At 40.4% G+C, this 27376-nt stretch overlaps 1 protein-coding gene across 4 annotated transcripts in view; it reads left to right on the top strand.

The window, feature by feature from the left end:
- ptpn4a (protein tyrosine phosphatase non-receptor type 4a) overlaps positions 1-27376 on the top strand; it is a 307923-nt gene that overhangs the window by 208527 nt on the left and 72020 nt on the right. For 3 of the 4 annotated variants that reach the window (XM_080199483.1, XM_080199485.1, XM_080199482.1), the window contains 3 exons: positions 3475-3609; positions 19908-19961; positions 26170-26328. In XM_080199483.1, the coding sequence (XP_080055609.1) occupies positions 3475-3609; positions 19908-19961; positions 26170-26328 (348 nt within the window). The remainder of the gene's footprint in view (positions 1-3474; positions 3610-19907; positions 19962-26169; positions 26329-27376) is intronic. The other variant, XM_080199484.1, reaches the window with a different exon arrangement.

The following is a 27376-nucleotide window of genomic DNA, read 5'->3' as shown; positions in this document are numbered from 1 at the left end:
AGAAAATGGTGCAAGTACTCAGCATGTCAGACAGCAACTGTTGAACAGAAAGTGAATATTTTAGGACCATTATCCCGGAAAGGAGCCCCCTGCTGCCTTGTGCCCTGGCCGTCCTTTGCTTGTACCCTGCCTCCTCTCTTTCCCTTGCAACTTGGCCCCCTCTTCCACTTTGCACCCTGGGGACCCTCCCTCTTTCTCTCTCTAATGCCTCTAAATGTGCCTTATTTTGTGATCATGAAGATTAGTCCTAGCCCTTGTTCAGAATCTTCCACATTACTCATGGAAACCAAATTTTCATTACTTCCAAAAATTTGTGGTAATATTTGGCATGATGGCCTTTTGTGGAGTTGAGTTGTAGGTCAAGCATATCTTAAACTAAACTGAGGGGATCACACTATCAAACATGACTGTTGTGGCCTTGCATAATCAAAGAGCTCCAGAGGCATAAGCCGTAAGTGCTTTGTTTGTCTATACGCAACAGTGTTGGAATTTCTCACACTTCCCTATTTTGAAGTACTTCTGTTTTTATTCTGAAATCCAATCAAATTTTAAGATGCTTTTGAAGGTTTTTTTTTGGTGGGGGGTTAAAATTTTGGACAACTGTAGAACAGTGGTTCAATGAATATTTGTCCTGTTGCACTTAAATGTAAATTCAAGTTCTATTTTTATATTAATGTCCCTGGAATGGTACAAAACTGTTCAGTGGTAAGTTCTGGTTCTTTTTATTATTTTCGAAATATAGCCGCTTGTTGAAGCTGACATAATGACCCCATAAACAGCAATGAGGTAAAAGTAACCAGGTTATCTTTTCTGCTGGGGGATTTTGAATGTAGACAAGAATATTTGGGGCTCCCATCACCTCATTTTTGAAAAGAGCCACACAATGTTTTTTGCACTATTTCTACAAGAAAAGAGTCCATGATATGGAGATGCCACTGTTGGACTGGGGAGGCACAGTAAGAAGTCTCTCAACACCAGGTTAAAGCCCAACAGGTTTATTTGGTAGCATGAGCTTTCAAAACGCTGTTCCTTCATCAGATGAGTGAAAAGAGAACATTGGTTAATAACTTTTCTGAAAATAAATGGCACGTCTGCCAAAGCTCCTCCATTGTTGCATTGAAATTTCAGTAAAAAGTCTGACAACACCAGGTTTTAGTCCAACCTATTTATTTGATAATATACTCACAAGCTTTCGAGGGACACCCTCTTCGTCAGGTGAATGGAGAGTTCTGGCCAGAACTCTCCATTCACCTGACGAAGAGGGTGTCCCTCGAAAGCTTGTGAGTATATTATCAAATAAATAGGTTGGACTAAAACCTGGTGTTGTCAGACTTTTTACTGTGTTTACGCCAGTCCAACGCCGGCATACCCACATCATTGAAATTTCAGCTCAGCCTATCTGCTCAGGTCTTTTGAGTGGGATTTAAGGTATGATCACCTGACTCAAATGGCAGAAGGGCTATCTCTAAGCTAGGCTGGCAGGTAATGTTGGTATAAAACAAAAGGATAATTATGCTGTCAAAAATTTAATCAAGGACCTTATTGCTCTTGCATTAGAAAAAATAATTTCACTGTTTGACACTGGGACGTAATACTTTGTTGAATAAGGAAATTACAATCATCATGAAAACTCATCTTTTCAGTTCCACATCGAGCTAGTTTTGTTACCTCTAAAGTTTGTACCTAACTTGACAGCTTTCACATCTCAATAAAAAGATCAGCTTTTTACCATGACCTGCTTAATTCCATATTTGTTTTTCACTAAATTTACAGTAGTTATGCTTTGACATTGCTGACTGTATCTCAATTACAAGCAAATCATTTGATCAATTACAAGTCACTTGTGTCAGGTGTATTGTCATTATCTTACTAACTTATAAAATAGAAAAAACGTGTTTGATTTTGTTTTTAATGTGATATCAGAATCATTAATCTGGTGTAGCTCATATGCACCTATTTTTGTTTAATTTGATTAATATGTATTACTGCTTTCTGTGTTGAAGCCACTTCAGAAGAAATGGATGAACTGTCTAAATGTGCCCCTTTATGTATAAAATTTCCCTTAAAGGGAACTATTCCTGGAATGTGTTCAGATGGAAAATTCACTTTTCAGCTGCTTAGGCCCTAAGCTTTAGAATTCTCTTTCTAAATCCCTGTGCCTCCCCATTTGTCTTTCCTTTTGAGACTTTCTTTATAACCTACCTCTTAGGCTTCTCCAATATCACCACCTTTGGCAAGTTATCAATTTCTTCTGACTGCACCCTATGCCTTGGGGTGTTTTGCCTGCATTAAAAGATGCCATAGGTGCACATCACACTCACCAAAATATAACCATGGGCGAACTAATGGTTATGATGCAGGTTCAGAACTTGTATGTGGAAGTTCTGGAATACTTAGTGTTTACCAATATTTAGGAGCATAATAGAATAACTTGAAATAACAGCTGCGAAGAGGAGTGGTGAAGACAAAAAGGGAGGGGCTTGGAGAGGAAAGGAATTTTGTACATCATTTTTCACCACAAGAGTTTACTAACTTTGGTTATTGGCATATTTGCCATGTGACAGTCGAAATGGCAGTGCAGACAGAACCACAGTGGTCAGAAAAACCAAGGCTGAGAACAGCTCACTAAAATGCTGTGTGGTTAAGTTTTCTGCGAAATTTCCAAATTGCACAGGAAATCCGTCAAACTAGTTTGAGTGTGGGTGGGACCCAGAAGTTAAAACTGTTGAGATAGTTTTCCTTCAGTTGTTAGAAAATACACAACAAACTACAGTGTGACTTTTGTTTCTAATAGCACTTATAATTTGAAAGGAACTACCATTATATACGTTAATATGCATGTATATCAGGTAACTTTAAATTATAACTTAATATATAAATTTAGTTCAGTGATGATGAGTAGGCAGATGGAGGTGTGCATTAATCAGCACTTGACTTTCTATTTACTGTAGTGTGGGAAAACTTGTATAAATGAATGTTCAAAATATTTGCTTGCAATGCTGCTTAATGTTTGAAAAGGGACAAATTATGGGGAAGAAAATGTGGATGATGAGGCTGTGGGAATTTTACTGCTTTGCTTTACTAAATTAGAGTTCTCGTTTTAAGCTGTTCAGCTTACACAAAATGGTAATTAATGGCTGCTTGGCTTGAAGCTTTGTAAGATGAAGTTCATGTATTTAATAACACAGTAATCAACAGCTAATTTATGATTGCTCAATTCTGTGGTTAATCATGATGTAAAAGTGTCGCTGCTCACTGAATATTGATGTTTTAAACTGTGTTCATTGGAGCCCAAGCAGATTAGAGAGATCATATTTAAAGCAATGTATGTTTACTTTACGATGTAGCTTTATGCCCGTTTTACATCAAGATCTACATTTATTGTCTCGACACAGAGTTCAGACCTAATTGATAGCATTCCTCCACTCGAAGCCTCATTTTAAAAAGTTGTCATTTTTTCTTTTAATGATTCAGATCACCCAGTAAACCATTAACGAGAAAGTTGATGAGTGGGATGGACTGGGAATCAGTAAGCAGGAATTCACTGTCAGATGACCGACTTGAAACACAAAGTCTCCCTTCACGTTCACCACCTGGAACTCCAAATCAGTGAGTAACAAATGCAAGCTTTTATTTAAGGGACAAACTAAAGGAGTGAGATTTTAATGGTGTCATTTACATTGAATATTTTTATTTCCTTTATTACCTGCATTTGTTAGTGTCTTGTTCATTCTATCTCGCCCCAACTAAATAACTTAATTGGAATAAAGTTTTAAAAAGATTATTGATTCCTTGGGAGGAAAAGATACATCTACATAATTACAACCAAACCCAAACTTCTTTTATAAGACTATAACATGAAAGCAGGATTAGATCATTCAGCCAGTCGAACCTGCTTAACCATTCGATATGATCTTGGGTTAAACTCCGCTTTTCTGTGTGCTCTCCATACCCCTCAATTGTCTGAGATATCAAAAATCTCTCTCTGTCTTAAATATAGTCAATGACAGAGCACCAATCACTATCTGGGGTAGAGAATTCCAAAAATTCACGACCCTCTGAGAGACACAATTTGTACGCATTAGTCTTAAATGATTGGCCCCTTATTCTGGAATTGTGCTCCCATGTTCTATTTTCCCCAAGCAGGAGAAACAATGTCTCTGCATCCATCCCTGTCAAACTCCATCATAATCTTGAACATTTCAATGAGATGATCTCTCATCCAGAGAATGAGATCCAATTTACTCGGCCTTTCATCATTGACTAACCCCTCATCCCAAGGACCAATCTAGTGAACCTTTGGGGTGTATTGTCTCCAATGCATACACTGTTCCTTAAATATGGAGACCAATTTGCATGCAGTATGTCAGGTGTGGTCTCCCTGAAAAATATAATTGTAGCAAGACTTCTTTATCTTGATATTCCAACCCCCTTTGCTTCCCTAATTGCTTGCTTACTTGCATAGTAATGTTATGTTCTTCGTACAAATACACCCAAGACCCTCTGAACTTTAACAATGTTTCATGTCTTTAAAAAACTCTGCTTTTCTATTTTTACAAACAAAATGAATAACCTCACACCTCCGCACATTGTACTCCATCTCGCAACTTGTGGCCCACCTAATTAGCCTGTCTATAAACTCTGCAGCATCCTTGTGTCCTCCTCACAGCTTGTATTCCTACCCAGCTTTGTGTCATCAGCAAACTTAGATACATTACTCTGTTTCTTTTTCTTAGTCATTAATGTAGATTGTAAATGGCTGGTTGGGGTCCCTTCTGGCAGTCCCGGAGTCACAACCTGTTGACTTTAACCAACCCTTTAACAATTCTAATCCATGAGCCTTGATCTTGCTTATTAACCTTTTGTGTGGCACCTTATCCAATGCCTTTTGGAAGCCCATCTATATTACATCTACTGATTCCCTTTTATCTCTCTTGCTAGTTGCATTCTCAAAAACCTATAATCCAAACTCTACAATTCTTAAATCAAACAAAATTTTCCTTCCATAAAACCATGTTGACTTGTTCTAAACATACTGCTTTAAGTGCATTGTTAAGACTTCCTTAATTATAGATTTCAACATTTTCCTATGGCTAATTTCAGACCTAAGTGGCCTGCAGTTCCTTGTTTTCTCTTTCTCATTTATTGAACAGCAATGTTAATTTATTAACTTTCAATCTGCTGGAACTGTTCCAGAATGTAGAGAATTTGGTAAAATCATAGCCATTACATCCACTATCTCTGCATCTATATCTTTTAGAACTCTAGGATGTAGGCCATGAAGTCCTGGGGATTTGTTAGATGTTTGTCCCGCAAGTGATCCCAGTACTTTTTCCTGCTGATATTATCTTAATTTTCTCACTCTTATTGACCCTTGGGTTATCCTCTAACTGTATTATACAACTTGTGCTTTATATAGAAATTGGAAGCAGGAGTAGGTCATTTCAATCCTTTTGAGACGGCTCTGCCATTCATTCTGATCATCGAATTCAATGTCCTAACTCCCCCCCCCCCCCCATATCCCTTTGATTTCTTTAACCCCAAGAGTATATCTAATTTCTTCTTAAAATCAGACATTTTGACCTCAACAACATTCTGCGGTAGTGAATTCCTGGGTGAAGAAATTTCTCCGCACCTCAGTTCTAAAAGATTTACTCCATATCCTCAACTATGATTCCTGGTTCTGGACCCCCCCATCATTGGGAACATTCTTTCTGAATCTACCCTATCTAATGCCGTTAGAATTTTATAAGTTCAATGAGATCCTTTCTCACCCTTCTGAACTCCATTGAAGATAATCCTAACCAATTTAGTGTCTTCCATGACAGACCTGCCATCTCGGGAATCAGCCTGGTAAACCTTTGCTGTACTCCTTCTATAGGAAGGACATCCCTCCTCAAATAAGGACACCAAAACTGCACACAGTACTCCAGGTGTGGCCTCACCAATGGCCTATACAGTTGCAGCAAAACACCTCTATCCCTATACTCAAATCCTCTTGCTACAAAGGCCAACAAACCATTTTCCTTCTTTACTGCCTGCTGTACCTGCGCGATTACTTTCAGTGACTGATGCACAAGGACTCCAAGGTCTCATTGAGTATCTACTTCTCTCAATTCATACCCATTCAAGTAATTATCTGTCTTTCTATTGTTGCTACCAAAGTGGATAACCTCACATTGATCCACATTACACTGTATCAGCCATGCACATGCCATGCCTACACACTCAGCCTGTCCAAATCACGCTGAAGCATACCTGAATCCTCCTCGCAGCTTGCCCTCCCACCCAACTTGTATTATCACCAAATTTGCAGATGATACAATTCAGTTCCCTCTTCCAGATCATTCATATATAATGTGAACAGTTTGTCCTACACAGATCCCTGTGGAACCCCACTCGTCACTGACTGTCAATCTGAACAAGACCCATTTATGCCAACATTTTGCTTCCTATCTGCTAACCAGCTTTCTGTCCATCTTGACATTATCTGCAATCCCATGTGTTTTAACTTTACAGTGAGACCTTGTCAAAAACCTGAAAGTCTAAATAAACCATATCCACTGGTTCTCCTTGGTTTAATCTACTAGTTACATCCTCAAAAAATCCCAACCGATTCGACTGAAGGCAGGCACAGAATATTTGTGCAGTGTTCTGCTACTTCCTCATTCCCCATGTCAGTTTCTCCTGTCTTTGCATCTAAAGGGCCAATGTTTACTTCGGCTACTCTTCCTGTTTATACACTTGTGAAAGCTGTTATGATCTATTTTAATATTCCTGATTAATTCAGTCGCAAATTCCATTTTTTCCTATTTTTATCAACATTTTAGTGGCTGTTTACTGATTTCTAAAACATTCCCAGCCCTCAAGCTTACTGCTGTTCTTTGCAACATTATCAGCCTTTTCTTTTAATTCAATACAATCTCTAACCTCTTTAGTGAGCCACAGATGGATCTTCCTTGATGAGTTTTTCAATGGGATATATTTTTCTTGAACATTTTGAATTGTTTCTTTAAATATTTCCCCCTTTATTCACTGTCATACCTGTTGGTTTATTTATCCAATCAACTTGGGTTGATTACATGGGCCAATTAACATACGTAATTGGCTTTGTTTACATTTTCTTGTTTATGGTTATGTCTTTGAAACTTAATATGTACTTAATTTAAACTCAATTTTATTATGATCATTGTTACATGTGAGTTAGGAGTAGGCTACTATGGCATGGTGACACGGTGGTTAGCACTGCTACCTCACAGCGCCAGGGATCTGGCTTCAATTCGGGCCTGGGTGACTATCTGTGTAGAGCTTGCACATTCTCCCTGTCTCTGCATGCGTTTCCTCTGAGTGCTCTGGTTTCCTCCCACGTGTGAGCTAGGTTGATTGGCTATGCTAAATTGCCCCTTGGTGTCAGGGGAACTAGCAGAGTAAATATGTGGGGTTACAGGGATAGGGCCTGGGTGGGATTGTTGTCACTGTAGGCTCAGTAGTCTGAATGGCCTCCTTTTGCAATGTAGGGATTCTATGATTCTCAAGCCTGCTGCGCATTTCAATAAGTTTATGGCTGATGTGACTGTAATATCCTGGTTTTACTGTTTCCCAATGGATCTTTCACTATGGCATTACTCATTAAGCCTGCCTCATTGCACAATACGAGAAATGGAATAGCGTTGTTCCCACTTAATTCCACAACATATAGCTCCAGGAAATTGTCATGAAAGCATTCTACAAACTCATCTTCTCGGCCACCTTTGCCAATTTGAATGGTCCAGTCTGTACAAAGATTAAAGCCCCCCACAACCATTATATTGCCTTTGCTCCCCCCCCAAAATCAGTGTTTTCTGACCTTTATCTGATTTTACTCCCATATTTTCTGAACCAAAATCTTTTCTCATTAATGTCTGTATGCCCTTCTCTATTGTCAGGCTACCCCTCTTCCATTCTGCCTGCTTTTTCAAAATGTATGGTTACCTTATGACCATGTTTCTATAATAGTGATTAGATCTAAAGCATTTGTCTCTTTGCGCCACCAGCTCATTGAATTACAAACAGTCTGCGCATCCATACGAAGTGACTTTTTTTAAAACTACTATTCCTTGCATGAATTTTACTCTGTACTATTGCTGGTAAACTCTCCAACCCTTCCTGTTGGAATCAGCTTGTCTTTACCCATATTGATATGCTTTTCTATTGGTTCAACTTTTAGCTTATTTACTTTCTAAACCTCCCTTCACCAGAACTTTCTGCTCCCTCTCTAGGCTTAAAGCCATTTTTCCTTACTCTGACTATATTTACTGTTGCATTCCTATCTTTATACATTCATTCCTTTCATACTCTGGTTACCATTTCCCTGTCCTCTCTCTTGAACTTTCCAAATCTCTCCTCTTGTGACCCCCCCCCCCCAACTATTCAGTTTAAAATTCTTTCTGCAGCCCAAGTTAAAAGACTTGCCAGGAAAGTGGTACCAACCTGGTTCAGGAGAGGATCACCCAATAGTACAGCTCCCTCTTTGCTCAGAATTGTAGCTGCCGCATCATGAATTTAAACACATTTTTTCCACACAAGGTTTTGAATACGCATTCAATTCTCTGATCCTGTTAACCTTACACCAATTTGCTCATGGCTCAGGTATTAATTCTGGTTGTGGCTCTGCATTTTAGTTAAGCCCCTAGCTGATCAATATTCTCTTAGCCAAGCTTCTTTCTTAATCCTACCTGTGTAATTTCTACTTGCACAAGCCTCAGCAAACTGGATCTTGCTCTTTCAACAGAAGTTCTTCTCCAGCCTGGAAGAGATGTCCTTAACCATGGCATGAGGCAGGCGAGCACAGTAAGAAGTCTCACAACACTAGGTTAAAGTCCAACAGGTTTATTTGTAGCAAACACCACTAGCTTTTGAAACTGGCTGTTCCTTTGTCAGGTGGGTGGAAGTTCTGATCACAAATAGGCATATAAAAACACAAACTCAATTTACATGAATAATGATTGGAATGTGAGTCTTTACAGCTAATCAAGTCTTAAAGGTGCAGACAAAGTGAGTGGAAAGAGCATTAAGCACAGGCTGCAAAGATGTGTATTGTTTCCCGATAGGAAAGTTAGTGAGATTTTGCAAGTCCAGGCAAGTTGTGGGGTCACAGATAGTATGACATGAACCCATGATCCCAGTTGAGACCATCCTTGTGTATGTGGAACTTGGCTATCGATGTCTGCTCAGCGACTCTGTGCTGTCGTGTGTCGTGAAGGCCGCCTTGGAGAACGCTTACCCGAAGATCAGAGGCCGAATGCCTGTGACCACTGAACTGTTTCCCAACAGAAAGAGAACAGTCTTGCCTGGTGATTGTGGAGCGGTGTTCATTCATCTGTTGTCGTGGCGTCTGCATGGTCTCCCCAAGGTACCATACCTTGAGACCATGCAGACGCCACGACAACGATGAATGAACACCGCTCCACAATCATCAGGCAAGACTGTTCTCTTTCTGTTGGGGAACACTTCAGCAGTCACAGGCATTCGGCCTCTGATCTTCCGGTAAGCGTTCTCCAAGGCGGCCTTCATGACGCACGACAGCACAGAGTCGCTGAACAGAAACTGATGGCCAAGTTCCGCACACATGGGGACGACCTCAACCGGGACCTTGGGTTCATGTTACACTATCTGTAACCCCCACAACTTGCCTGAACTTTTTTTGTCTGTGCTTAATGCCCCCTCCACTCACATTGTCTGTACCTTTAAAACTTGATTAGCTTTAAAGACTCACAATCCAATCATTATTCATGTAAATTGAGTTTGTGTCTTTATATGCCCTGTTTGTGATCAGACCTCCCACCTGACGAAGGAACAGCCAGTTCCGAAAGCTAGTGGCGTTTGCTACGAATAAACTTGTTGGACTTTAACCTGATGTTGTGAGACTTCTTGCTGTGTTTACCCCAGTCCACTTTGACTGGCTCTTTGCACCATGTTGTCCGTTTGCAAGTGTGGAATACAAAGAACGTAGAACGAAACTTAAGCAAGGAGTAAGGAGGCCTAAAGGGCTTCATGAAAAGACGTTGGTCAGCAGGATTAAGGAAAATCCCAAGGCTTTATATACATGTATAAAGAGCAAAAGGGTAGCCAGGGAGAGGGTTGGCCCACTCGGACAGGGGAAGGAATCTATGCGTGGAGCCAGAGGATATGGCCGAGGTTTTAAATGAGTACTTTGCGTCCATATTCACCAAAGAGAAGGACTTGGTGAATGATGAGTTGGGAAAGGGTATGTAGATAGTTTGAGTCATGTTGAGATCAAAAAAGATAAGGTATTGGGTTTCTTGAGGTATGTTAAGATAGACAAAGTTCCCAGGACCTGATAGGATATACCCCAGAATACTGAAAGAAGCAAGGGAGAAAATTGCTGGGGCTTTGAGAGAAATCTTTGTTCCTCACTGTCCCCAGGGGAGGTACGGTTAAAAAGTCTCACAACAGGTTCCTTCTACACACCTAACGAAAGAACAGTGTTTCCAAAAGCTTGTGGGTTTACTATCAAATAAACTGGTTGGACTTTAACCTGGTGTTGAGACTTTTTACTGTGTTTACCTCAGTCCAACGCCGGCATCTCTACATCACAGGGGAGGTCCCAGAGGATCGGAGAATAGCCAGTGTTGCTCCTTTGTTTAAGAAGAATAGCAAGAATAATCCAGGTAATTACAGGCCGGTGAGCCTAATGTCAGTGATGGGGAAATACTTGAAGAGGATTCTTTGAGACGGGATTTACTCCCACTTGGAAATAACTAGATGTATTAGCGAAAGGCACATGGCTTTGTGAAGGGGCAATTATATCTCACTAACTTGATCGAGTTTTTCGAGGAATTGACAAAGATGTTTGAGGGTGGGGCAGTGGATGTTGTCTACATGGCCTTCAGTAAGGCTTTTGACAAGGTCCCTCATGGCAGACAGGTGCAGAAGGTGAAGTTGCATGGGATCAGAAGTGAGCTGGCAAGGTGGATACAGAACTGGCTCGATCATAGAAGACAGAGGGTAGCAGTGGAAGGGTATGTTTATGAATGAAGAGCTGTGACAAGTGGTGTTCCTCAGGGATCAGTGCTGGGACCTTTGCTGTTTGTAATATATATATATAAATGATTTGGAGGAAAAAGTAACTGATTTGATTAATAAGTTTGAGGACACCACTAAGGTTGGTGGATTTGCGGATAGCGATAAGGACCATTAGAGGATGCAGCAGGATATAGATCAGTTGGAGACTTGGGCGGAGAGTTGGCAGATGGAGTTTAATCCAGATAAATGTGAAGTACAGATAGAAAGTATACAGTAAATGGCAGAACCCTTAAGTGTATTGATAGGCAGAGGGATCTGGGTGTACAAGTACACAGGTCACTGAAAGTCGCAATGCAGGTTGAGAAGGTAGTCAAGATGATTTACGGCATGTTTGCCTTCATCGGCTGGGGCATTGAGTTTAAAAATTGGCAAGTCACGTTGCAGCTTTATAGAACCTTTGTTAGGTCACCACACTACTAGAAGGATGTGGAGGCTTTGAAGAGGGTATGGCAAAGAATTACCAGGATGTTGCCTGGTATGGAGGGCATTAGCTAAGTGGAGAGGTTGGAGAAACATGGTTTGTTCTCACTGGAGCGATGGAGATTGAGGGGAGACCTGATAGAAGTCTACAAGATTATGAGAGATGTGGACAGAGTGGATAGTTAGAAGCTTTTTCCCAGGGTGGAAGAGTCAATTACTTGGGGGTGTCAGTTTAAGATGCGAGGGGCAAGGTTTGAAGGAGATGTACGAGGCACGTTTCTTACACAAGGTGGTGGGTGCTTGGAAGATATTGCAGGAGGTATTGAAAGCAGATACAGTAATGACTTTCAAGGGGTGTCTTGACAAATACGTGAATAGGATGGAAATAGAGGGATATGGTCCCTGGAAGGGTAGGAGGTTTTAGTTCAGTCGGGCAGCATGGTCAGTGCAGGCTTGGAGGGCCGAAGGGTCTGTTCCTGTGCTGTAACGTTGTTTGTTCTTTGCTCACCCACTCTGCCAGCCCTGCTCTTTTTAAGCGGCGAGAACCTCAAACATGTTGAACAATTGCAGGATGTGAGGCTCTTCCATTGCTACCTCTGGCTCCCCATACCTGTTTCATTGGCAGTGATACCCTCCTGTCCCTGATTGTGAACCAGATCAAAAGTACCTAGCCTAAGGGTTGTGACTGTTGCCTGGAACAAACCATCCAGTTAACTTTCTGATGCATTGCAGTATCCAAAACTCAGACTCCGGTACGCTAATTCAGCTAAAGTTTCTCGAATTGCGCACACATAACTACAGATTTTGTTGCTGCGGATCAGACCGGTATCCACCAGATCTTGCATGCTGCAGCTACATCCCCTGTCCTGACATCTTTAATGTGTTTTATTTAACTAATTAGGTTAAGTTTAAAATACCACTCAACTGTTATTATAATTATATAAGATAATTTAGCTAGTTAAGCTATAAACTTAATGCAATAATTATATGTCCCCAGCACTGGTTTAAACTACTGTCCCCATTAGGAGAGAGAAAACCTTAAAACTCGCCAACCAATCACCCACTTGTCCATCTATTTAATGCTCTGGACACTCACCAACTACTGGAGACTGGAAAAGAGGCTTAAAACCCAGCATCTCCTTTTCCCGTTGCACTAAATTCCCACTTGCACTCTTGTTCCCTTATCGTAAATAGGTAAAATTATAGTTTTCAGGTTGTGTTAATGCAACTAGTCACTGCGTTGCCTATTCGTATTGAGAATAATCTTTTCTGTGAAAAGCATCAACCACTAGGCTTTGTTGTTGATGAAAGTCAAAATAACCTAGCACAAACCATTCTGTATACCATAGCAGATATCGATTGTCTTTAGTTAAGCTATTTTAAATTTCAGCAAATCTGTGGGCAGGTGCATGAAGGAATGGTTAGCAAGGTGCAGCTGTGTGGAGTATGGATTCTGTCACGTGCACGTGTTCATTGATTTAATTTTCAGTTGAAATCTTTGATATCAAACATTGAGCAATATTTTAAAGTAAGTACTTAATTGTTGGTGCTTATGTGACAGATGCGACAAATATGTTATACTGTGACATAATTGACCTTTGTTTGCTTGACTGTAAGTTATCCCTCACTTGTTATTCAGAGGAGAATTTGATGAGATTAGCCAGAGTCATTAAGGAAGAGGTGCAGGAGTGAGAGTCATCACAGAGCAAGCACTTGTGGTATTCTATTCTGCATTCCAAATGCCAAGCTGGTTCAACAACAAAAATAGAGGCCAGTAGAAACAACTTGTGTGTGCCCTTCTGACTGAATATTACAAAAATAGGCCCCAAAAAAATTAAAGCATGGACAAGGAGGAGGCGTTGAATGCCCCAGTATGAAGTTTATAGTAGGAAACAACAAATGACTGCTGTTTGTTTACCAGTAAGTCTAACACAGTTCATGTGATTTTTTTGGTCTAAATTGGTATGTTTCTATATGTCTGAGCAACCAAATCAAACTAGCTTTTCACTAACATAAAGCTTGCCAATGATGAAAGTGAATCGTAGAATCCCTACAGTGCAGAAGGAGGCCATTCGGTTCATCGAGTCTGTACTGACCACAATCTGACCCAGATCCTATTACTGTAACAGCACGTATTTACACTGCTAATCCCCCTGGTAATCGCGTCAATTTAGCATGGCCAATCAACCTAACCAACACATCTTTGGACTGTGGGAGGAAACCCACGCAGACATGGGAGAGTGTAAACTCCACACAGACGGTGACCTGAGGCTGGGATTCAACCTGGGTCTCTGGTGCTGTGAGATGACGGTGTTACAGTGTGCCACTGTGCTGCCATGAAGCCAACAATATATGAATGCTAACAAAAGCAAAATACTGCAGATTCTGGAGGTCTGAAAAAAAAAGCAGAAAATGCTGAAAAGGCTCTACAGGTCAGGGGACTTGAGTATCTGTAGAGAGAAACTGGGGCAATGCTTCAACCTCCATCAGAGCTGGATGCTGATGGTGCAAAGCCATCCTAACTTTCATCCCTTATTGGTGCAGTTTTGGTACAGGTTGCACAGTGACTTGCCCTTCACCAGTGTGGTCTCTACTTCAGCATTTACGTAGAACATAGAACAGTACAGCACAGTACAGGCCCTTCAGCCCTCGATGTTGTCCAAACATATGTCCAAACCCAAGATCAAGCTATCTCACTCCCTATCATTCTGGTCTGTTCCATGTGCCTATCCAATAACCGCTTGAAAGTGTCCGACTCCACTATCACAGCAGACAGTGCGTCCACACCCCACCCGCTCTGAGTAAAGAATCTACCTCGGACATCCCTCCTGTATCTCCCACTATGCACCTTTTAGTTATGCCCCCTAGTAACAGCTACATCCACCCGAGGAAATAGTCCCTGTACGTCCACTCTATCCATCCCCCTCGTCATCTTATAAACTCTAAGTCACTTCTCGTCCTCCTCCGCTCTAAAGAGAAAAGCCCCATCTCCTTCAACCTTTCCTCATAAGACCTACCCTCCAAACCAGGCAGCATCTTGGTAAATTTCCTCTGCACTTTCTCCAATGCTTCCACATCCTTCTTATAGTGAGGTGATCAGAACTGCACACAAAATTCCAAATGTGGTCTCACCAAAGTCCAGTATAGTTGTGGCATAACTCCATGGCTCTTAAACGCAAACCCCCTGTTAATAAACACTAACACACTATAAGCCTTCTTCACGGCTCTATCCACTTGAGTTGCTACCTTCAGAGATTTGTGGATATGAACCCCAATATCTCTCTGTTCCTCCACGTTTCTCAGAACCCTGCCATTGACCCTGTAGCATTCAAGTTTGTCCTACCAAAATGAATCATTTCGCACTTAACAGTCATCTGCCACTTTTCGGCCCTGCATCCTATCGATGTCTCTTTGCAGCCTACAACAACTCTGCACCTCATCCACTAGTCCACCAATCTTGGTGTCATCAGCAAATTTACTAACCCACCCTTCAGCCCCCTCTTCCAAGTCATTAACAAATTTGTTTTCAATAAATAAATTGTGGCTGGGATGCTGGTGGCAGTCATGATTTTGGGCTATTGTTCAAGTTATCAAACCACATGCACAATAAATAGGATGTTTTTACCAACAACAAACTAAAACCTTACAAAACTACAATTTGCAATATGTAAATTGACTGTGGCAACATATATCAAATTGTCTTTTTATGCAGGTTAGTTATTGATCATCTTTTATGAACTAGTTAATTCTTGAAGTTGCTGCTTTGACAGTAATATACTTCTACAGAGTGTAAATTGATGTGAACACAGTAGTGACAGGAAGACTGAAATATCTAATTCCTGCTCACGAGACATTCAATCCAAAAGCAAGTCTACAATTTCAGGGGAAATAAGGCGTCAAAGCATTTCTCTTCGCTACAAAGGATAATGTAACATTGGAGAAATAACTGTAAATCAGGAATTGGAAGGGAGGGAGGAACTCAAAGTTACAATCACCAAAGAAGTGATACTGAGTAAATTGTTAGAGCTGCGTGCTGACAATTCCTGGATCCTGATGGACTTCATCTTTAAGTCTTAAAAGAAATGGTGAGTGAAATAGTTGATGTGCTGGTTTTAATTTTCCCAAATTTTCCTGGATTCGGGGAAGTTGCCATTAGATTGGAAATTAGCAGATGTATTCAAAAAGGGAGATGGTAAGCAGGAAACTACCAGCCAGTTAGCTTAACATCTGTCAGAGGCAAAATGTTAGACACTATTATTAAAGATGTTATGGCAGAGTACTTTGAAAAATCCAAGGCAATGAGGCAGAATCAACATTTTAATGGAAGGGAAGTTGCATTTCATCAATTAATTGGAGCTCTTTGAAGCAGTCGCATGTTCTGTGAGTAAAGGGGAACCAGTGGACGTGCTGTACTTAAGATTTACAGAAGGCACTTGATACGATCAAAGGTTATTGTGGAAACAAAAAGTTCATGGTATAGGAGATAACATTGTGACATGGATAGAGGATTGGCTAGCTAACAGGGAAATGGACAGTAGGCATAAATGGGTCTGTTTCTGATTGACAGGATGTGATGAGGAGCCTTAACTTTTTATAATTTATATGAATGAAGGATCAGAAGATGTGGTTGCTAAATTTGCTGATGATGCAAAGATATATATACGAGGTAAATTGAAGCAACTGTAAAGAGACTACAAAGGAACACAGATTTAGTGAGTGGACAAAGATCTGACAAATAGTGTATAATGTAGGAAGATTTGAATTTTCTGTTTCAGCAGGTAGAATAACAATGAAACATAGCTAAATGGTGAGAGATTGCAGAGCTCTGAGATTCAGAAGGATATAGTTCTTGTGCTTAAATGACGACCCTGGAATACAGTTGTAGCAAGTAATTAGGAAAACTGTTGGAGGGAAATTGTATATATAAGTCGGAAGATTATGCTTCAGTTGTATATGACATTGGTGTGACCACATCTGGGATACCATGTGCAGTATTGGCCTCTGTTTGTAAAGAAGAATTAGAAGCAGTTCACGCCTATTACCGGCATTGGGTGGATTATCTTGTGAAGGAAGATTGGGCAGGCTATTCTTGTACCTGCTGAAGAGTAAGAGGTGACTTGATTGAAATATGGGTTTCTGAGAAATCTTGACAGAGTAGATGTGGAAAGAATGTTCCCCTTGTGGGAGAATCTAGAATGAGAGTCACTGTTTAAAATTCTTGGTGTAGTTCCAGATTAATTTCCAGCCCATCTCTGTGGGAGAGGCAGCATAACTTGAAAGGAAATGCATTAATTGCCAGACTAAGGCATGTAACAGTCTCTTGGGTAAAATGCTGGAAGGTTGCTGGCTTCTATGGTGCCAGCCAGAGCTTTGTGATGGCAGAAAATCTGTTAATACTTTATTGATTTCAGTTCCTCTCCTCTTCCCCTGCTCCCACCTCCGCTTTGTTGTCTAAATTGCTTTGGATGGATCCAGTAATTACATCTGGCAGTTGAAGTACAGACTTGTTCAGTGCTTTGGATTTGTGTGTTTTGGACTGGGTCATGATTCTCTTCAGAGCTTGACTGAGATCCATATCTATTGGGACTTTGTTAATAAAGGGACGCATATTGGTTTGAACTTCTACTTCAGACAGTTGTTAACCGAAATAAAAATAGTAAATACTCAATAATCTGCACGTCAGGCAGTAACTCTAGAAAGAAAAATCTTCTAACCTTTTAAGTGAAAACCTAGACAATGGGAAAGGAATTGGTAAAAAGGCAGGTGTTCCATCTGCTGTGCTTGCACTGAAAGGTGACGTGAGAAGAGTGGTGGTGGTGTTAGGAGTAATTAAGAAGTGGACAGAGGAAAATTCATCTCTTTCCTTCTCACCCTCTAGATTCCCAAACATGCCTTCCAGATGAAAGTGATTTACATGTACTTTAAACTCAGTATACTGTGTCTGTGCACTCCTACACATTGTGAAGATCAAATGCGTGACTACTTTGTGGATCGCTTCACTCAAGACTACAAGTTCGACCCCAAATTCCTGTAACCTGCCATTTCCATCCTTTTTTGTCCGCTCACACTGATCTTTATGGAGCAGTGCAGGAGACAAAAGACAGTGGAGCTCAACATGCGCCTGAGAAACACTGCCTCCTCTTTTGATTCTGCATTTCAACATGTTTGAGACTCAATTTGGAATTCATTGATTTCAAATCGTAGCCCCTACTGCCAGTTTTTCACATGGCAGCTGCTAATGATTCTGATAGTCTTTGAGAGATGGCAGGCGCATTGTTATTAATTTTCCAAAATTCATTAGATTCTGGAAAGGTTCCTTCAGACTTGGGAAGTATCAAATAAAGCTCCTGTATTCCAGGAGGGAGAGAGGCAGACAACAGGAAACTATGGGTCAGTTAGTTTGACGGTTTGTCATGGAGATAGTGTTGTAATTGATCACTAAAGAGCTGGACATTTAGACAAAATGTGGAGATGCCAGCGTTGGACTGGGGTGAACACATTAAGAAGTCTCACAACACCAGGTTAAAGCCCAGCTGGTTTATTTGGTAGCAAAAGCTACTAGCTTTTAGGCCTCTGATCAGAACTCTCCACTCACCTGACGAAGGGTTAGAGGCCTAAAAGCTAGTGGTTTTTGCCACTGTTGGACTTTAACCTGGTGTTGTGAGACTTCTTACGCATTTAGATAAAAACATGGTAAATGGGATGAGTCAGTATGGTTTACAAAGGGATGTCTTGCTTAACCAATTTACAGGAGTTCTTTTTGAAGGGGTAACAGGTGTCATGGACAAAGACAAGCCTATACTCTACTTGCATTTCCAGAATGCGTTTGATAAATTGCCACATCAAAGGTTGTTGCAACAATTAAAGCTCGTGATGTAGGAAGTAATGTGTTGGCCTGGATTGAAGATTGGCTGGCAGACAGAAAACAGCGAGTATGCATAAATGGGTTTTTCTCTGGCTTAACTTGAATGAGGGAAACGAAGACATGGTAGCTAAACTTGCAGATGATACAAAGTAGATAGGAAAGTATTTAGTGCAACAGATAGCTATAGAGAGGTTAAGTGAATGGGCAAAGATCTGGCAGATGAAGTTTAATGTGAGAGAATGTGAAGTTATTCACTTTACCAGGAAGAATTAAAAAAAAATTAAATGGAGAACGACTGCAGAATCTCAAGTTGCAGAAGGATCAAGGTGCATAAGTCACAAAGTTATTATCCAGATACAGTGTGTAATCACAAAGGCAGATTGAATCTTTGTTTCAAGAGGAATTGATTGAAAATAAAAATGATGATGTTATGGTTCAGTTATATAGGACATTGGTGAGACCATACCTTGAATACTGCCTGCAGTTTTGGTCACCTTATTTAAGGAATGACATAAGAGCATGGGAGGTAATTCAGAGAAGGTTTCTAGACTGATATAGAGAATGAGCAGGTTGTATATGAGGATAGGTTGGAAAGGCTGGGCATGCTTCCACTGGAGTTTAGAAGCGGGAAAGGTGACTTAATTGAAATGTACAAGATCCTGTAAGATATTGACAAGTAGACATTGAAAGACTATTTCCCCTCGAGTCCAGAGGTGGGGGGCACCGTTTTAAAATTAGGGATCACCCTTGTCGGAAAGAGATGAGAAATTATTTGAGGATTGTGCGACTTTGAAAGTCTGCCTCAAGGCAGTGGATGTGTGATCACTGAATATTTTTAAGGTAAAGTTAGATCAATTCTTGCTAATCAGTTCAATCAGAGGTTAACGAGGATAGATGGGGAGGTGGAACTCATCATTGGTCAACAAAATGATCAACCGTGATCTTACTAAATGGTAAAGTAAGCTTGAGGGGCTGGATTTTGTACATTCATATTTCAGCCTACATAAGAAATAGGAGCAGGAGTAGGCCATCTAGCCCTTCGAGCCTGTCCCGCCATTCAATAAGATCATGGCTGATCTGAAGTGGATCAGTTCCACTTTCCAGCTTTCTCCCCATAACCTTTAATTCCCTTGTCTATCAGAAATCTATCTACCCGTGACTGTAGACGTATTTTTTTTCTTTACTTGGATCATTGCTATCTCCTTTCACCTTGCACTGTCATCTCTTCTGTCATTTAATTTCCCTGCCTTTTGCTCTATCACTAATTTTTTATTCTTTTCACCCCTCTTGCTTTTTCCTGCCTCCATGCCTGTTACATTTCTAACTTTTTCAAGTTGAAATTTTCAGTATTTCTTCCTCCACAGATCCTGACAGACCTGATTATTTCCAGTAATTTCTCAGTTTATTTCAGATTTCTACCATCTGCAGTCTTTTTCCATTGTGTCTCATGTAAACTGATCCAGTGGAAACCAGCATTGTTGTCTGGTCATTGAAAATATTGCTGATATCCAATTGTGATCAGTCTCTTTTTTTCCAGATGTAACCCTACACCCCATTGCCAAATTTGGGACCAGTTTTTCGTAAATTCTATGTGAGTTGTGGCTGCATGCCTTCTCATCCTTTAGCAACGGCCTTTCTAGCTTATTTTATCTTAAATCAATTCTAAGTGACTCTCCAAATGTCTTTCTCATCATTTTAAGGTAGTACTCTGGTTTTCTTATGCTAAATTATTTGGTTTGTTCCCCTTTCCTGGTATATTTCTGCTTTTGCACAAATTTATTAAATCGGAAATGAATAAACAAATAAAAGTAGAAGCATAATGGCCCAGATTTTGTGGTTAAAATAAGATGTTATTAGCACTCGCTATTTTAAAGATCTAATTGAGCAACAATTTACAGACAAGTGTGCATGCACAGTTAAGCACGGAAATCTTGAATTTCGAGCCATGGTTGTCCTGCTTTCCAAAATCTTTACTGCATTTATTGAGAGATTTTCCATTGAAATTTATACTTTCTGGCCTCAGATTCTGCATGCCTCAGTTAAGGATTCTTCAATCTGATCAGTTTAGGAGTTGCATGGTAGCTTGCCCTGATTACAGTCGTCTTGATTGCATGTAAAGAATCCATTGCTGAAGTGAATCACTAACCAACTGGAGCATAAATCCAGCATGAACTGCTTGGGCTGAATGGCCTTTTTTCTGTGCTGTATGTTCAATATAATCACTAAGTTCCAGTGCAAAAGCCTGTAAAGGCCTGCAGGCAAATAAAGATCACCTGACACTATTAGTTCACCACTGACCGCAATATCTTCAGTATACTATGTCTGTTCCAGATTAAATAATAATTTGCAATTCCAGTGTAAAAGCAACACAATTTTTTAAAAAATTAAGTATCCTGTAAATAGTATACAAAAACAGTTGCCTAATAAATGTTTAGTTCAAAAATCTGCCAAACAAATCAACTGCATGCTGTATTTTGAGTCATTTGTCTCCATCCTAAAGCAAATTGCCAACAGCAGTTGTTGTATATATCAACGTAAACCAGGGCATGATTTCTGTACATGAAACTGCATTGTCTTTACCTCTACTTGTGATAATTAAAGAAACCATTATTTAATTGAAAACCTTCATTAAAATACATCATTTTTGTCATGGTTAGTTTTCTATATTTGATGGCCTTTAGAGTCAGAGGTTTACAGCATGGAAACATGCCCTTTGGCCCAACTTGGCCGTGTTGTTCTGTTTTTATAACTAATCTAGTCCCGATACCTGCTTTTGGTCCCTATCCCTCTATACCCATCTTACCCAAGTAACTGTTTAAAAGACAATTATACCTGCATCTACTACTACCTCTGACAGCCCATTCCAAACACTCACCACCTTCTGAAAAAATTGCGCCTCTGGACCCTTTTGTATCTCTCCCCTCTCACCTTAAACTAATGCCCTTTTGTTTTAGACTCCCCTACCTCTGGGAAAAGATGTTGACTATCTAGCTGATGTATGCCCCTCATTATTTTATAGACCTCTATAGGACATAGAACATTACAGCGCAGTACAGGCCTTTCGGCCTTTGATGTTGCGCCGACCAGTGGAACGAATCTAATGACCCTCTAACCTAAACTATTCCAATGTTATCCATATGCCTATCCACTGACCATTTGAATACTTTTAAAGTTGGTGAGTCCACAACTGCTGCAGGCAGGGCGTTCCACGCCCTTACTATCCTCTGAGTAAAGAACCTACCTCTGACATCCGTCCTATAATTACCACCCCTCAATTTAAAGCTATGCCCCCTTGTGTTAGCCATCGCCATCACCATCCGAGGAAAAAGGCTCTCACTGTCCACCCTATCTAACCCGCTGATCATCTTGTATGCCTCAATTAGGTCACCTCTTAACCTTCTTCTCTCTAATGAAAATAACCTCAAATCCCTCAGCCTTTCCTCATAAGACCTTCCCACCATTACCAGGCAACATCCTGGTAAACCTCCTCTGCACCTTTTCCAATGCTTCCACATCTTTCTTATAACGCGGCGACCAGAACTATACACATACTCCAAATGCAGCCGCGCCAGAGTTTTGTACAGTTGCAACATGATCTCATGGCTCCAAAATTCAATCCCTCTACCAATAAAAGCTAACACACCGTACGCCTTCTTAACAACCTTATCAACCTGGGTGCCAACTTTCAGGGATCTATGCTCATGTACACCGAGATCTCTCTGCTCGTCGACACTATCAAGAGTTCCTTCCATTAGCCCTATATTCTGTACTTCTGTTACTCTTACCAAAGTGAATCACCTGACACTTTTCCGCATTAAACTCCATTTGCCACCTCTCAGCCCAGCTCTGCAGCTTATCTATATCCCTCTGCAAACTGTAACATCCATCCTCACTGTCTACAACTCCTCCAACTTTGGTGTCGTCAGCAAATTTACTAACCCATCCTTCTACACCCTCATCTAGGTCATTCATAAAAATGACAAACAGCAGTGGCCCCAAAACAGATCCCTGAGGCACACCACTAGTAACTGAACTCCAGGTTGAATATTTCCCATCAACCACCACCGTCTGTCTTCCATCAACTAGCTAATTCCTGATCCAAACTGCTAAATCACCCTTGATCCCATGCATCTGCATTTTCTGCAGTAGCCTACCATGGGGAACCTTATCAAACACTTTGCTAAAATCCATATACACCACATCAACTATAAGATCACCCCTAAGCCTCCTATGCTCTGGGGAAAAAAGTCACAGTCTATCCACTTATAGCTCAAACTGTCAAGCCCTGGAAGCATCCTAGTAAATCTTTTCTGCACTCTTTCTAGCTTACTATCTCTTCTATAAAGGGTGACCAGAACTGTACACAGTATTCCAAGTGTGGCCTTGCCAATGTCTTGTGTAACTTCAACAAGACTTCTCAACTTCTGGCCAATGAAACCAAGTATGTCGAATGCTGCCTTCACCACCCTGTCCACCTGTGACTTTACTTTCGAGGAGCTATGAACCTATATTCCTATGTCTCTTTGTCCTATAACTCTCCTATGCCCTACCATTAACTGAGTAGGCTCTGCCCCGATTCAGTGTACCAAAATGCATCACCTCACATTTATCTAAATTAAGCTTCATCTGTCATTCGTTGGCCCAACTGATCAAGAACTGCTGTGATCCTTCTTCGCTGTCCATTGTGCCACCAATCAAGGTGTCATCTGCAAACTTACTAACGATGCCTCCTAAGTTCTCATCCAAATCATTAAAATAAACAATGGACCCAGCACACTGCTGGTCAGAGGCCTCTAGTTTGAAAAACAACCCTCTACAGCCACTTCTTCTGCTGTCAAGCCAATTATTGGCTGTCTCACCCTAGGTCCCATGAGATTTAACCTCACGCAACAACCTACCATGTGGTACCTTGTCAAAGGCCTTTGCTAAAGTCCATGTAGACAACATCAACTGCACCACCCTCATGTATTTTCTTGGTTACTCCTCCAAAAAACTCAATCAAATTCATGAGGCATGATTTTCCACTCAAAGCTATGCTGATTGTCCCTAGCCAGTCCTTTCTCTCTAAATGCCTGTAGATCCTGTCTCTCAGAATACCATCCAACAATGTCCCCACTACAGATGTTAGACTTATCGTAGTTTCCAGACTTTTCCCTACAGTCCTTCTCAAACAAAGGCACAACATTTACTACCCTGCAATCTTCAGGCATCTCACCTATGGCTACCAATGATTCAAATATCTCTGCTAGTAGACCCACAATTTCTTCCCTAGCTTCCCACAATATCCTCGGATACATTTGGGGGCCTATAGTACAATCCTATCAGTAATCTCTCCCTCGTTTTTCAGTTCTACCCATATTAACTCAGTGGGTGAGCCCTCAGATATAATCCCTCTCAGTACTGCTGTGATGTTCTTGCTAATCAAAAACTCAAGTCCCCCTCCTCTCTTACCTCTTGTTCTACTTTTCCTACAGCATCTGTACCCTGGAACATTGAGCTGCCAGTCCTGCTGCCCCCCCCCCCCCCCCCCCCCCCCCAACCATGTTTCAGTAACAGCTAAATTATCCCAGTCCCATGTACCTGTCCATGCCCTGGGTTCATCTGCCTTGCCTGTCAGATCTCTTCCATTGAAAAAACTGCACTTTAATCTAGACTTCCCTTACTTGCTGCCCTGCATTCTCAGACCATCTGTCCAGTTAGATATAGGAAAACTGCTGGTTTGAATTCAGTTCATTTAGCAGACATCAAATTAATTTTGTGTTGTGTATGTTGCACAGAGAATCCTTAGAACATCTCTCAGCCCTATGCTTGTGTGGAAAGCAATTAATTGCTGTAGATGAATCAAGTACATCATTCAGCCATGTCTTGTTAAGAATAGATCTCTTGCCTTATACATTCAAAATGAAACTATAACCAGGAAGATGTAGTTGCATTGTATTGAGACTAAGTCACAAAGTTCAAATAGCTTTTCATTACAGGTCTTTGAACAGAATTGAAAGTATATAAACACCTGTTCAAAAAGTACACTTGTAAAAACTTCTTTTGTCTATGGCAAATTATGTTTCTACCAGCTGTTAACTATTTCCCAGTTCAGTAATTTTGAAAGGATGGTATACTTTCCCAAAGTATTTGATTCAACCATGAGGAACAACTGATGAGATGTGTGACTTTGTCCTACCATCTTACCCCACTAACTCAAAAAATTCTAGATTGGAATGAAAGGACCACCAGCTAGCACCTTTCTGATTCTCCAATTTCTTTGCCCAATCTACTAGTGTTTAGACAGTGGCCAATGAACAGATGTCCGAATTTCTGTTTTTATATTGATTCAGGGAATGTAGGTGCCATTGGCTAAGCCAACATTTATGCTCCATCCCTAATTGCCCTTGAGAAGGTACCACCTTAAATCACTGCAGTCCATGTGGTAAAGGTAAACCAGCAGTGCTGTTCGGAAGGAAGTCCCAAGATTTTGACACAGTGACAGTGAAAGAATAGTTAAAAAAAAATTCCAAGTCAGAATGGTGTGTGACTTGAGGGGAACTTGTTCGTAAGTGTCTGCCATCCTTGCCCTGGTTGTGGCCTTAGAAAGTGCCATCTGTGCTGTGGTGAGTTCCTAAGTAATGGCAGGAAGACTGTGCCCCTATGTGCGTCCATGCTTGCTTATTATATGTCTGTGTTGCACTTGGAGCTTGGTGACCTCTTGTTTCTGGTTAATTGACTGTGTGCTAACATTTCAAGTTTGTGCGCAACAGTCCAGTCACATCTATCACATCCCACTGAGAAAGATCAATGTGCATAATTATTGAATGTCAGATAATTGTTAGAATGGGACCCAAGCTGTCACATTGCACCTTCAACATAATTCATATTTCTTCCTGCACACTCATTCCATTACTTGGTTTTGAAAGGATGTTTTGACAATGTGCTCTTGAGACCAGTGTAGTCTGGCATTTCTGACAAGCTATAGCATCAACAAATTCAACAGCTCACAGAATGAACACATTATATGAACCATTTCCAATGAGTAGACCTTGTTTTTGAAAAGCAATGTTATAAATATTCAACTTCATGTTGACTAATTCTGACAACAAGAAATTATGTTGGATGAATGTAGTTAGCTCATTTCTAAAATGGTTGGAATCAAACAAAGGGTAACACTTTCAACTTTGAGTGTTCAAGAAATAGGCAACAGGCAAGCTGTAGTGTGTATGCTCAGATAAGTATACTTTAATTGTAACAGCACTGATCTATTTATTAGTACAGAAATATGAAAAATGAATGTTGAGCCTGTTATTTTTCATTCTGGTGCTATCTATGAGAGGCTTTTTCTTCTGCTGATAGGGATCAGTAGCTAACTTTGAAGGCCAGCATATTATATTTTATGTGTGATGACATTTCTTACTGAAGCATTAAATTTATAATATTGTTGCTGTAGTATTGCAGGATTATAAATTCAATCTGTAGTGGCTTGTGGCTTAATGCAGAGAAACAGCTGGTGTTATATTACAATGGTGACAACGTTTCAAAAGTAATTCATGAAATGCCTTGGTAGACCATGAAAATTTAAATTGTTCTATATAAATTCAGGTTTGTTCTGTGTGTAAGTTTTTTTTGTGAATGATACTATTTGGGTTTTTTTTTGGAGGTAGGTTGTGTGGAAATTGTTACAATACTGCCATAGTTGAGGATTAGTAAAACACATGTTGTGGTAATTAATTTGGTGATCATGTGTCATAATTGGTTTCTGTTCTCTTTTTGTCTTTGCAACTGAAACTGCCAAATAAATTCTTGGAATAAAGTCGGAACTCCACGTTCACTCAGGAAGGAAGCCGTCTGAGACCATCATCTGTAGGACATTTGGTTGACCACATAGTGCATGTTTCCTCAAGTGAAGCCTTTGCCAACCACAAATCTCCTTCCTCCACGCAAGCAAACAGTATCATTCTGGAGTCATCTCCGTAAGTTTCCCTTACTGGTTACTTAACACACACTTATTCAGGAGATTTATCTAATGTGTGTGTGGGAGTTTTCAGATTGTTTGGGTTTGGAGCCTAATGTTGTGGTTGAGAAAGAAGTTCACAGCAAAGTCACTTTTTGCCCCCTCTTTTTTTTTCATGTACCTTCACTCATTCTGGTTTTTAAATTGCCCTTTTTTCCACTGACGATACCTGCTGACCTCGATTCCTGTTAAATTTTTATAAGCAAGGGTTGAATTTTCTATCATCAAATCTAAATTGTTCCAGAATGAAACTTGCAACAGTTATTAATCCTGCAGTGTGGATGCCGTTCATCATGTGTCTTCCAGTAGAAGTATTTTCATATCCAAGCACCACACAAGGTAGACACCAAATGGAATAAAAACTCATAGTATTGTACTTTACCCTCCAAAATATAATGGTAATCAAATCTTGGGTTCTGCCATTTGTGACATAACTTTGGCCTGTATCAAATTATAAAATATGTATTCAACATATCCCCACTTGAATTGTAGCTGGATGCAAACATGCAATGTTTCAAATGAAAGTTGCAATTGCTTCTGTTCAGCATCAAATATTAACTTGTGCGCAGCAGGCTTGAGATGATCAATTATTTTGCTTTGTCATATGTATGAAAGCTAGCTTTAATTAGAATTAGCAGGTGATTCATTTCTAGCCAAAGTGACCAATTTATTTTTCCTTGACTCTGGCGATTAGACAGATGCATTTCACTAAAAGATAATTTTATTCACTGAAAATACCAACATGTTCCTGTTGGAAAAAAGTGCAAACATGGCCAGTTAGGATAATGCAACCTGGTGCACAGTGTACATCATTAAGAAGATTGCCTGGGGCTACAGCATTAAATACTGTTCTAGACTGTAAAATAAGCTGCTTTCATCTACCATTCATAACGAATCTCAAACTTGGCTGGATAGACACAAAGCATTGCACTCTTTGGTAAAGTTTGATCTTGCAGCTCACAGCTTGTTATACCAACACGAAGGGTGCACTGTTTCTTTTCAGAGGA

Source organism: Carcharhinus amblyrhynchos, chromosome 11, assembly GCF_965287045.1.
Source record: "Carcharhinus amblyrhynchos chromosome 11, sCarAmb.v2.hapA, whole genome shotgun sequence".
NCBI classification, from domain to species: Eukaryota; Metazoa; Chordata; class Chondrichthyes; order Carcharhiniformes; family Carcharhinidae; genus Carcharhinus; species Carcharhinus amblyrhynchos.
This window is presented reverse-complemented; position numbering and strand designations above follow the sequence as displayed.